The following is a 13,087-nucleotide window of genomic DNA, read 5'->3' as shown; positions in this document are numbered from 1 at the left end:
ATTATGCAGTGGATCGGTGTTATGTTGGACACTGAGGGGCATTGTGGGAAATTTTAAGTGGTGATATGTAGCTGCCTGCAACCGGTTACGCTCAGGGTTCAAGGTGGAAACCACTGACTCAGGAGGGAAAGGCACTGACAGCAGCTTGCACTCAAACCTGGAACCAGCCCCAGAGAAGAGTTTTAACTTTCAGGGTAAGAAAACCATCAGGTAAATTCAGGGTAACAGAAGAGGAACCTAACCCTATCCCAGGTAAACCATTAATGGAGATGGGGAGCATCTGAAACACACACGGTACTTGGATTAAGACTTGGAAAAGTCTCACTGTAATCCAACAGGCCTGACTCAGCCTGCATAAACTGGCTGATGTTTGGAAGTCAAGCTTCCCTTGCCAGCAGCTTACCATTCAGCTCAGGAGGAAGGTATAGGCAGTAAGTGCTGTAGATGTCATTGGACATCTGGAGCTGGAGCTTGGTATATTTCTGTAGGAGTTCCGCGACGTTTTCCTCCTGGAAGGGCGTCTTCTCCAGAATCACCACAGCATCTGTGCCATCCCCAGAAGCGCCATTCACCTAGAGAAATAAGAATGTTAAGTGTTGCTTTGCTGGCTCGAGCCTGCTGGAAGTGTGGCAAGAACAATGCCTATTTGGTTCTCTTTGCACTCCTAAGGGGAGATAGAGATGGCCCTCCAGATGTCTAGGCTGGAGTTCCTTATCTGTGCTCCTCCACCTGTCTTCCTTCCATTGTAAACTGATACTCTCAGGCAGCAGTGTAGTGGCAAATTCAGAAGTGCAGGATCCCTTCATGTTAGTCACAGCCACACCCCCTCCCCCCTTTTTTGCTGTGGGGTTGAGAATGAGATCCTTATTAATGCACTTTCCCACAACAACAGACATCCCTAGGAGCCAATAAGCATGAAAGAGGGTTATCTACTGAGAAGAGTCTTCTCAGTGGCTGAATCACCTTCTTTCATTCTGATTGGCTCTAATCAGCAGGAAAAGGCAAGGAAGCACATTAGAAGGCTCTTCTCAGTGACTAAACACTCCCCATTCATGCTAATTGGCTTGTAGAATGCTTGAGACATAGGGGCCCTGCTGAGACCCTGCTCCAAAACAAAATAAGGGGCCTAAGACCCCCCGAGACCTTAGAAAACTACACCCCTGCTCTCAGGGAGCTGACCTCTGTTCCAGATTCTCCTTCCTCCTCCTTCTCAGACCAGCCAAGGGTCCCTCTCGTCTGAAGCATAAGGGCAATGACCAAGCCTAGCCATTGCATTTCCAACTTAGTTTGCTGGGACTAGAGCCTTTTCTATCAAGTCATGTATTTCTATCAATAAAGTAGCATTTTCTTATTTTACTACGTCTAAAAGTGATTCAAAAAAAGGTAAAAGCTTGCTTTCTCTCAGGTAAACCGTGCACACTCACACCGCATGGAACACTGAACAAGCTACACTTAGCTAAACTCTGCAAATTTTACCAATATTCCAAGGGCTACCTAGGGCAGTGAGGGAACTTGTGGTCCTCCAGATGCTGTTGGACTCCAATTCCCATCAGCCCCAGCTAGCATAGTCAATGGTCTGGGTTGATGGGAGTTGTATTCCAGCAATGTCTGGAGGGCCATGGGTTCCTCGCGTCTGATTTTGGGTACCACTCTGTTTCCAACTATCATTAGCCAGATGGATTTGGAAGCTCAAGGCACAACTGTCAAGGCTATTCCCCGTTTCCCCCCAGTAACTGGCATTCAGTAAGACATGGTCTCTGACATGACAGTTCTGTTTGGCTACCATTCATTCAATTTTCTATTCCAGCCTTTCTCCAAGGTGCTGAGGCAGGTGGGTGCGGTTCCTTCTTTTTATCCTCATAACAACACTATAAGGTAGTTTAAGCTAAGAGAGGTCACCCAAAGAACTTCATAGCTGAGTGGGGATGTGAAGCTAGGCCTCCCTGGTCTTAGTCTAACCACTGGCTCTCAAATGTCGAATCAAATAGCTCAATTTTCTGTGAATCTGTGTAATCATTTTTTGAAGCCATCTCACTTGGCAATTGTCACCCCATCTGGTCCAGAGCGTGCCACTTCCAGTATCATTAGGAAAGGTCCAAAGCAAAAGCAGGACTTATTCCTAGAGGAAGTTCTGCTGTCACAAGATGAAGCCAACGCATGGAGTACGGCAAGGCCCAGGAAACTGAAAAATGCCATTTGTTCACCTCCGGCCAGGCAAAATTGCAGTCTGCGGGGATATGCCCAGCCCCACCAACTTTCCATGAGCAAATTGCTTCCGCACTGCAAGACACTCTTGCTTCATACGGACACAATGGCTACAAACCTGTGGCTACACACTCAGCCTACATGTGGGCTGTTGCCAGTTAGCAGATGGGGATGAGAAAGAAATAGTTTGATTGCTTTACATCAGAAGTGTGTGTGTGGGGGAGAGTGAGTTAATGGGAATGACTGCCGATTACATAGGGGAGAACATCTCTTTTACGTGGCCTGATCTCCTGGAGCAAGTCCCAGGATAAAAAGGAAATATGCTTATGGGCAACAGATGCGCAGGACACCATTATAAGGGGTGCAAAATTTGGCATCCTGAAAATCTCTGCTTTATTTTCTTATTTGATTGTTATCTGACCTTTGAGTTCAAAAGGACCTCCCAAATGGTTCATGTAACAATAAAATATAATTTACTGAGGGATATTTTCCTCCTCTCCACCAGGTGACGCACAGCGTTTGTTCTGGAGTAGCATATCCCCCCCCCCGCTTTTAGGTCATTGTGGTTGTCTGCATCATCTTTCATCCTATCTTGCTTTTCCAATTTCTGGCTGTTGGGTGGTCTGCTGCCTGTTCCTTCCTGCCTTCCTCTGAGGGCTGGAGAAATCTCAGAAACTAGAAAGAGGTCGCATCACAGTTTATGCACACCAAGAGTGGTGGTGTGGAGCTCAAGTGTCCCAAAGAGCTGCTTCCCTAGAATGAGTGAAATTAGATATGTAAAAATAGGCAAATTAGCTCACCCTTGCAAATCCACAGAAGATACATGTGGCATGCAACAATTCAAAAGGGAAAAGGAACCATCCCTATCACTCCTTTACCAACGTTTCCTTGCCTGGAGGTCATTTTTACTTGTCACAGGTGAGCAGGCAAAGCAGCTTCTGTGAAATGCAAGATGACTTAGTTCTTTTCATCTTTTTAGTTGCTATTTTAAAACCGCAAGTTGGTTTTAGATGAATAGTTCATCAAGGTCAAAGAATTTAGTTTTTTCTCGATGCAGAAGTTTAACTTTTTGTTTTAAAGAGCTCTTTATACACAGCCCTAACCATAATTAATAATAATAATAATACAATAATAACAATAACAATAAAACCATTGATAGTGCTTTCAGCATTCAGAGCAGTTCACATACATTGGTCAGGTTTGGACAATCAAATCCTGGCTTAATAAGCACATGTTTTGCATACCTGGACACAGCCCCTTTGCTTTGCTCTACCCTTTTTTGTGTGGTCACATCCCCACCATAAATTAAAGCACACAGCTTCCCTCAAAGAATCCTGAGAACTTCAGCTTACCCCTCACAGAGCTACAATTCCCAGCACCCTTAACAAACTACAGTTCCCAGGATTCTTGGGGAAAGCCATGTGCTTTAAATGTATGGTGTGGATGTGACCAGGAACACAAATCAGGGAGTCATGTTTCACCACAGCTTTCCGTTACATGTGAGCTGGGAACTATGGCTAGCAGCTTCCAAACAAGCCAAGATTTGGAAAGCCAAGAAAGGTGGAGACAGGGGAAGCAAAAGGGCTGCAGGCAACCTGGGGCATAACTTATTTAGCCAGGATTTGATTAGACCATTATCTGACTTATTGAAATCTTTACAAGAATCCTGTAGGGAAGGGGTGGGAATCCTGCAGCTCTCCAGGCGTTGCACTCCAACTCCCATCAGCACCAGCCAGCAAGGCAGGTGGTCAGGCATGATGGGAGTTGGAGTCCAACAACATCTGGAGGGCCGCAGGCTCCTCATCTCCTCCCTATTGTAAACCTCCAGGAAGGGGGGCTGATTAGGGTGGCCAGATGTGTGCCACAAAGTTCCAAATTCTCTTTCCTGCCTTGGCAGGGGCAGGGATATACTGCAACGCTTTGTTGCCAGTCCCACTTGTATCTATTAAATCTGACCTTGGGTGTTCCAACACGAACACATTATCTGCTGCTGCTGGTGCCTTCTAACTCTGGTCTATTGAACCTCCATGTCTTGAAAAGTTTTACCTCTCCCCCCCACCCCATATTTGACCTAGACGATGTAATCCATTTTCAAGTCCTTTTGAAAAGCGATTCGTCTAGAATTTACATGCAACTTTGAAATTATAGAGATGCCTTGCAATTTTCTGACACTTCATCATGTGCCTTGGCAATCTCAGAAGAGGATTTACAGAGGACAATAAAAGAACTAACCCAACTGTGTTCCCCACGCACAAGAGAACCTGCCTCCCAAACACTGTACAGCTGTAAATGGTGAATTAAAAGAGTACTTGCAAATTTCCCATTTTTATGGCCCCTAAATGACAAGTCCATCCATCTTATTTACAGCATTTCAGTTAACTGCTAGTTTGCAATTCAATTCCACTTTAAACACTAAACATGAAAAACTGATCTCCGGGCTAAAAGCAATAGATATGCTAATAAGAAAAATAATCTAAGCCCGGAGATGGGTATCTAGCGCTTTTGTTCAGTGGAACAATGGCACCCTCTGTCCCCTACTGCACATACTCCCTTCCCTCACTGCACAGTATAATAAGATTGCCCTGCACGCCTCTCATTTATTGCTGGCTGCCAACACCTGGACAGTTGCTGCACCTCATCCAATTCCTGAATCTCAACAACTGCTGCAGGCAGGGGAAAGATGCTTGAATGAGGCACGCAGAGAGGTGCTCTCAGTTAGGGTTCTATGGGATGGTGATTCAATGGTTTACTAACACCTGGTTGTTAGTAGTGAATTTTAATTTGTAAACATCACTGCCCTTTAACATTCTTTTTCAATAGAATTCCCTGTTTCACCAACATGTTCCTGATCACATGCAATACCTTCACTGAAAGATAACTGATACGACAACTGATATAAACGAACCAACCAAGTCAAACTTGGGAATTGGAGGAACTGTTGTGAGCACCACATGTATGCTACACCTTTCCCCTCCCTAGCTGTAATTGTCCCTGCACCACAATTAGGATTGGGGGGAGAGCCTTAAGTTGGCTAAAGAAGACATCCTTCAAACCTAATTTCAGTAGAGACGGAGCCTTGCAGGTGCTGGGGAGGCTCTGGAGGCACATGTGTCCCAACGAGGGCCGCATTGGTGACCCATTCTCTAAAGAACAGAACCATCACAACACATATGAACAATATGAACCTACCCGTACACTACGTTCAACATCAAAGGCTCTCCTTCGGGGACCCACCCAGAGAGAAGCCCGGAAGGTGACAACAAGGAAATGGGCTTTCTCTGTGGTGGCCCCCGAATTATGGAATTCTCTCCCTGATGAGGTATGCCTGGCGCCAACATTGTTATCCTTTCGGCGCCAGGTAAAAACCTTCTTGTTCTCCCAGGCATTTTAACATTTTAATATCTACTTTTAACACCTACATCTATCACTCACAATCTTAATTTTAGTAATTTTAACATTAACATCTTAAACAGCTTAATATTTTAACTGATTTAATACGTTTTTATACTTAACATTTTAGGATTGTGTCTGTCATTGTCCATGTGTTTAACTATGTTTAGTTATTTTGTTATATTGTTTCAATGTGTTTGATATATGTTTTTAATTGTATACTGGATGTTTTTATGCTGTAAACCGCCCAGAGAGCTTCGGCTATTGGGCGGTATAGAAATATAATAAATAAATAAATAAATAAATAAATAAATGGGTGGGGCTTCCTGACTGCATTAGGGGGGGTCACAAGATCATTCTTCCCCTCCAAAAAAAAAAAATCAGATTAGCCAGTGCCTTTGTGGGTGGCCTTCCCCTGCGTCACCTTTGGGAGACTGCTGATGCTAATACCTACTCAGAATGCATCTATGACGTTTTTAAGGTGGGCAGTCTTCAGATGACCCTAGATGGTGAGGGGTATGGAAGCCAAACCCTATGAGGAAGGGCTGAAAGAGCTGGGCATATTTAGTTTTGGGGAATAGAAGATCAAGAGAAGACATGGCAACAGCCTTCAAATATCTGAAGGGCTGTTACACAGAAGGATGTTGCTCCAGAGGGCAGGACTAGAACCAAACTGGTGGAAATTGCAAGATCTGTTCCCCAGCCCTCGCAAATGGGCTTGGGGATCAGTGAAAATCTAAGGAGCAAAGATCAAAATGCTGCATCTCTGCCCTGACCAAACCAGATGAGGATTCCCTTCCGTCGTCACCCCCTCGTTAGTACAGAGATAAGTACCCACAATAAAACAAGATTTAATATTATTATAACAGCAATAATTCTACCAATTCCAGTTATAACTTATTACCCATGACGGCAATAACCATAAGTGGTGTTGCTATATGACCACGCAAAACCAGTGGGACTCAATTATACTAGTGCTAGTATATTATACTGATCAATGTATATGGGGCCTCAGAGTTCCATAGGCTTTCCAACTAAAGTTTTATTGAAAAATAGTTTTCTTTATGAAGTAGCAAAGAGGTGGCAGTGGAATACTTTCGAGTTCTTACATACTAGCAACAGATTTGTAAGCAGCAGCCCTGCCAACAGCTGAATAAATCACATCTACTCCATACCTTTAAAGTACATGGCTTTGCATGACAAAGGTTCAGTCCCTTAACATCTCCAGCAGACTATGAGAAAGACCCGAGATCCTACCAGTGAGGGCAAACAACACCTGCCTATGTGGACAAAGGATCTGACTTGGTAAAAGCAGCCTTCCACATTCCCTCTGTCTTCTGTTATAATGTGATTATAACCCCAAGGTTCCTTAGAAGTTTATTCAGGGGTCCTTGGTGAAAGGATCGCTCACAGCAGTAGTGGCAGTGGAATGGTGCTGCGCCGCTCACCTGACTTCCTTCTGGGAGAGTTGCTGCAGGATCCCGGGAAGGAGATAGGGAGAGACAGCAGTGAGGTCAGCATGGCACAAACGCACTGGCAAGAGCGCCTGATTAATGGTCTCCCCTCCGTCCTGGTGTGCAACAGCGACTCAGCCAGAGGGAGGTCAGGGGAGGGGCGCAGCCCCACTACGTTGTCTGCTACTGATCCACAACAGAAGTTTTCCCTACCACTGCTGATGTTTCCCTCAATGCACAGCCCCCAGAGAGTGTTGAGGGCATTCTGGGTTATGCTGCAAGTTCAAGCAAGGCAATGGCAAAGACCAAAACAGGGCTAACCAGCACAGCACACCCGTGGATCCATCCTCTATTACATTGTTCTCCAACCTTGGGGTCCCAGATGCTGCTGGACTACAATGCCTATCCTCCTTGGCCATTGGCTAAGCTGGCTGGGGGTGATGAGAACTGGAGTCCGACAGAATCTGGGGACCCAAGGTTGAAGAACAGTGCTCAACCACCACATGAAAAGGCTCCTCAACAGATAACTGATGTGGAAAGGGTTCTATGGAGGTACAAAGTCTGAACACAGCTGCTGGGGAGGTGAAAACCATCGTGTTTGTTTTTGCATCCCTAATACCAAAAGTTCTCCAGCGGCCAGCTGACACAGAACACATGGCAGCTGAACAGGCACCCACCCACCCCCACACTTAAAAAACTGATGAGTAAAAAATAACAACCCGTAGTTCAGAAAGCTCTGAACTATGAAAGCAATGGATCCCTAACTGAACTGTCATTCACGTAACTCGTATGCCCTACTTAGGCATTCCTCGACAGGAGATTCCAGTCACATGAGAACAGAGATGAGGGGCATGCTCCCTGGCCGCGCTCTCTCTGTTGCAACATCATTACTGGCTTCGTTGCTCTCCATGCTCTCTCACCCCAAGATTTAGAACACATGTAGAAAAACTTCCCGCTGCAGAAATCTAGCCCCTAAAGCATGGAGGGCAATGAAGTTGGCGACTTGGCGATGTGACAAGAGAGGTGGGGCTACGGAGCCCCCCCAATACAATTGGAATCACCTGTCTGGGAAATGCTTGAATATGGCTATTCTCTAGTCTAGTCTATAAGCCGCTAAAGTGAAGTCCGTAGGTACACACACGCTCACTAAGGCCTTCCCTGGTGCCCACAAGGTCCTGTCCCCTGTCAAATTTAGGCTTGAAAGAAGCCTTGTATTGTAGCAATTTGGGGGGCCACAACAGGGAAGGAAACCCAGTTCCTTTCCCTTCCTGGCTGTAATCCCCCCGCCCCTGCAAAATCATTCCTCCTCCTGTACTGAAATTAGACTTTTAAAAGCCTGCTTTAAGGCTATTTGGAGGGGTGTGTGTGATCTTCTTAGAGATTGCAACTAGGAAGGGTTGATTAACTCTTGCCTCTTCAGTTTACAGGGGTATCACTCCACCAAAAAATAGTTGCTTTTTTTAAAAAAAGCAAAACCTCGCGCCCCCCCCCCCAGAATAACTGCTGCAGCAGAGGTGGGGGGGGGGAGACTGACTGAGCATACATGTGGGTTGGATTACAGAGGGTGCACATGTCTGCAATTTGTGCATGGTACCCATGCCATTTTCTCCTATTGGAAATGTGTCCCCCATGGGCACCAAAAGGTTGGCAGTGCCCGCTGTAATCTACATTTCACATGGTTCACATTTGTACCGGTATCCTGAACGCATTTATTTATTATTCGAGGTATCTGTAAACCAGCCTTCATACAAATATAGCCCAGAGCACTTCACAATTATAATACTATGCAATTACATATTTTTAAAAGCCCACACATACCAAACAACATTTAATACCAATATGCACTCCACATCCACTGTGGTGTGGTGACTGCACTTTAAAAATTGTATTTGCGTATGTGTAAGTAATGTCACAATCCACACTGGGCAATTATAACCTTTATGAATGAAGAGTCCTGTGTGAACAAGCAGCTTGCACACGTACAAAACCAACTTCGTTAGCTTACAAAAAATTACTTATTTTATGCCAGGATATAGATTTCAAGCAGAGGCATGGCATCCTTTCAGAAAAGGTAATATAATTCGTCCCAGGTCTGAAAGCATATAATGCCACCACCTTGCTGGAGCTAAGGGCTGGGTCTGGGTAGAGCCTGGATGGGAGACAACCTGGGAACCACATGTATGCCGCCTTGGGTTTCTATGATGAAAGAAAGGCGGGGTATAAATGAAAGAAATAATTATAATCCTTGCCCCCCCTTCTCCCTTGGTACAATCCTCTCCTCCCACCCCCTTCCCCAGTGAAGGTTAGGATCTTCCAAAAGAGGCGGGGCAAAATGGAGCCGTTACGCCTCCCCCTAGATTTTGATTGGCCTTCACCGGCTCCTAATAATTCCCGCAGCAAATGATACTACCTGCCCGTGAAGGAAGATAGTCTTGTCCCGCGCAGACTCCCTAAGCACTTTACAGACGGAGAATTCAGCCAAAGGAAAACTGCTAGCCGCGTCCGCTTTGTCTTGGGACTCGGCGGCTCCGTTCTCATCACGCTTTCTCTTGGCGCTGGGGGACTCCGCCATCTCTATTAGGGGGTCTTGCGCATGCGTCGTGGTCTCCAGAGCTTCCCGCGCTTCACTCACTAATGGAGCGTCTGGGCAGGAAGCTCCCTCTGCTGGCGGAGGATCTTTACTACCGGGAAACGGGGGCTTTCCGAGGCAATGTACGCATGCGGAAGAGTTATAGATGTAGGAAATTTTAGAGATACAGTAAAATTCAGTGGTTTGGACTTAAAACTTCCGGGCTCCTTTAAGCACGTTTTTAAAAACTTCTGAGCCAGGAAGAAGAGAAAAGCTACCCATAAAAACAATTGAGAAATCTCAGAATCTTCTTAAATTGTAATTAATAATAATCATTTTCATTTATTAATTGCTTCCCATAAGGCATCCCAAAGCGATTTATAATATAATAACAAAGCAATTGCATATATATAAAAAGCATTTTTTCAAAAAAATATTGTTTTCATACTTTTTTATACTACCCCGGAATAAATGAATAGCAAATATGTTGTGGGTGTGGCCTACATATCAGCTTTTAGAGTTGTACACAGTCTGACCGACTAGTTACTGTATTAAGCTGAGAGCAACTGTCTTCTGTAAGGCTGTCATTGGCCATGAATCGGTATCGGTAAGGAGAGGGTGGGAAGAACACTTTATCCCCCAAGCACCATGGTGAACGTCCTATCTGCCAATGGAAGGCAGGCAGAGCAACAACTAGTTCAACATAATGCCAAAAGTGCAAATAATCTCCCCTACACACTGAAAGCAATATTATACCACTTTAAACCATGGTGGATTCTCCCAAAGGATCCTGGGAAATGTAGTTTGTGAAAGGTGCCGAGAGGCTAAAATTCCCTGGGAAGACTAGATACCGATTGTTAAACTACTGTAAGAATTGTACATCTGTGTACACATTAGCTGAGCTGTAACTGTCATTCACATGTAACATTCAGCAAGTTTAAGGTTTGGTTACAGTTACACCATCGTTGAGCTGTACAAATCAACAGGAGGGCACCCTTTTGCACAAAAATTTGCACACGCGTAGAAGCAGCTTGTGCCTGTGTTCAGTATTTATTATTTATTTATTTATTACTTCATTTATATCCCGCCCTTCCTCCCAGCAGAGCCCAGGGCAGCAAACAAAAGCACTAAAAACACTTTAAAACATCATAAAAACAGACTTTAAAACACACTAAAACTAAATATCTTTAAAAACATTTTTTTAAAAGCTTTGAAGACATATTAAAAAAATAAAAAAGGTTAAAAAACAGTTTTTTTAAAAAAAAGGTTTAAAAACATATTAAAAGCAATTCCAACACAGACGCAGACTGGGATAAGGTCTCAACTTAAAAGGTTTGTTGAAAGAGGAAGGTCTTAAATAGGCACCAAAAGGATAACAGGGATGGTGGCTGTCTAATATTTAAGGGGAGGGAATTCCACAGGGTAGGTGCCGCCACACTAAAGATCTGTTTCCTATGTTCTGCAGAACAGACCTGATAAGATGGTATCTGCAGGAGGCCCTCACCTGCAGAGTGCAGATCGACTGGGCATATAAGGGGTAAGGCAGTCTTTCAGGTATCGTGGTCCCAAGTTGTATAGGGTTTTGTACACCAAAACTAGAACCTTGAACTTGGCCTGGTAGCAAATGGGCAGCCAGTGTAATTCTTTCAGCAGCAGGGTGACATGCTGGCAATACCCTGCCTCAGTGAGCAGTCTCGCCGCTGCGTTTTGCACCAGCTGCAGCTTCTGGACCAACCTCAAGGCAGCCCCACATAGAGTGCATTACAGTAATCCAGCCTGGAGGTTACCAGTGCGTCGACAACAGTGGTCAGGCTATCCCAGTCCAGAAACAGCTGCAGCTGTCTTACAAGCTGAAGCTGGTAAAAGATGCTCCTAACCACTGAGGTCACCTGGCCTCTAGTGACAAAGATGTATCCAGGAGCACCCCAACTACAGACCTGCTCTTTCAGAGGGAGTATAACATGCAGTCTTCCAGAGGTGTAGTGTGCCAGGTTTTCTCTGTCATATACGTTTGCTCCAAGGGCTTGACTAGGCCTGTGGTGATTTAAGTGTGAGAGAGAAAATGCTTAAATAGCTGGGGGAAACCCCATAACACCAGATCTGAACAGATGGGTGCCTAATGTCACATGACATTCCAACAGGGTTGCTTAATTCTAGAAGCAATACCTTGGTGGTTTTTTAATTGGGCAGAAGCCCTGCTGGAGAACCTCTAGAACCGTACACCGAAGTTTCACCGTTTAAAGACTTTGATTTGGCTTGACAAAAGATGAGGTTTCTACCTTCGCTTTCCATATTACTCAATTCTGTGTGCCACACAGGGGCCTTGACTCAGAGAAGCAGTGAGGAACCAAAACTGCTATGGTTTCATAATGGTTGCTAAGTAGGATTATGTTAATGTGCAAGTTTATCCAAAAGCTCAGTGAAAGCCACTGAACCGCCTGCTCATATTCACTTAGAGAAAAGTCAATCCAAACTCAGCTCGATATCCTAGTACAGGAATAGGCAGAAGGTTGATTGACATCTACTGATCTGGGTGCTTTGAAGAATATCAGTAAGGATTTCCGACTCTCAACAATAGCAACAAGAAAATGACTTCCCATTTCAAAATTATATAAGAAAGATATGAAAGGGGAAGGGGGAAAAAAGACACAGGAATGTATTTTTGTACGGAAGGACTGTGAACTCAATTCAGTTCCGGTGCTCAACAAATTGTGAGCTGAGAATTCTTCAATCCTAGGTGTGTTTCTTTTGCAACAGGCTCTAGCTGGTGGATATGGGGGTTCTAACTTAAAAAAAAAAAAATCCCGCAAGCCTAAAGTCTATCCACCTAATAAAATTCAGTCAGGATTTAAATCAGTCAAGGAAATACACACAAATGTAAGAAGCCTACATAGAATCCTTGTTCCCCAGTACTGGGGCAAAACCCCTAGACATATTTGCTTAAGTATGGACTTAACCCCACACTTTTGGAGAAACAACAGGAAAGATGTGGGCACTGAATGAGTTTGAGGGGATGGCAGAAAAGAATGCTAAATTGCAGCCCGTATAGTGGTTAAGAGCGTTGGACTAGGACCTGAGGAAAGCACATCCCCACTCGGACATGAAGCCCCCTGGGTGACCTTGTGCCAGTAACTACCTCTCAGCCTAACCTACCTCACAGGGTTGTTATGAGAATAAAATGGAGAGAAGCAAAAGCACTCTCACCTTGAGCGCCTTGGGGAAAGGTGGCATATAAATGTAATAAAAATAAAATTTCCCACAGTGTCTCTCCCAAGTTATTCTCCCTCCACCAAGCTAGGTTTCATTGCACCAGGTACAAGATGGGGGGAGTCAGTTTAAATCTAATGGGGACATTATATAGGGGAGAATCAGGCCACAATAAAAGTATTACGCTCCCCACTTTCATCCAGCTGTCTCCTGCAAATATCCTCCAACACGAGAAAATAGGGTCAAGACCTCTCTTTCCCTC

General features: G+C 44.7%; 1 protein-coding gene across 1 annotated transcript in view; it reads right to left on the bottom strand.

The window, feature by feature from the left end:
• DCPS (decapping enzyme, scavenger) overlaps nt 1-9,722 on the bottom strand; it is a 92,896-nt gene extending 83,174 nt beyond the window's left edge. Inside the window, exons 1-2 of the mRNA XM_061593127.1 lie at nt 9,460-9,722; nt 404-572 (exon numbers count right to left, since the gene is read on the bottom strand). Of these exons, the coding sequence (XP_061449111.1) occupies nt 404-572; nt 9,460-9,621 (331 nt within the window). The 5' untranslated portion in view covers nt 9,622-9,722. The remainder of the gene's footprint in view (nt 1-403; nt 573-9,459) is intronic.
• Between the last annotated feature and the right edge of the window lie 3,365 nt (nt 9,723-13,087).

This window comes from Rhineura floridana, chromosome 12, assembly GCF_030035675.1.
Source record: "Rhineura floridana isolate rRhiFlo1 chromosome 12, rRhiFlo1.hap2, whole genome shotgun sequence".
NCBI classification, from domain to species: Eukaryota; Metazoa; Chordata; class Lepidosauria; order Squamata; family Rhineuridae; genus Rhineura; species Rhineura floridana.
The sequence above is the reverse complement of the archived record's forward strand: the minus strand, read 5'-3'. Positions and strand labels throughout refer to the sequence as shown.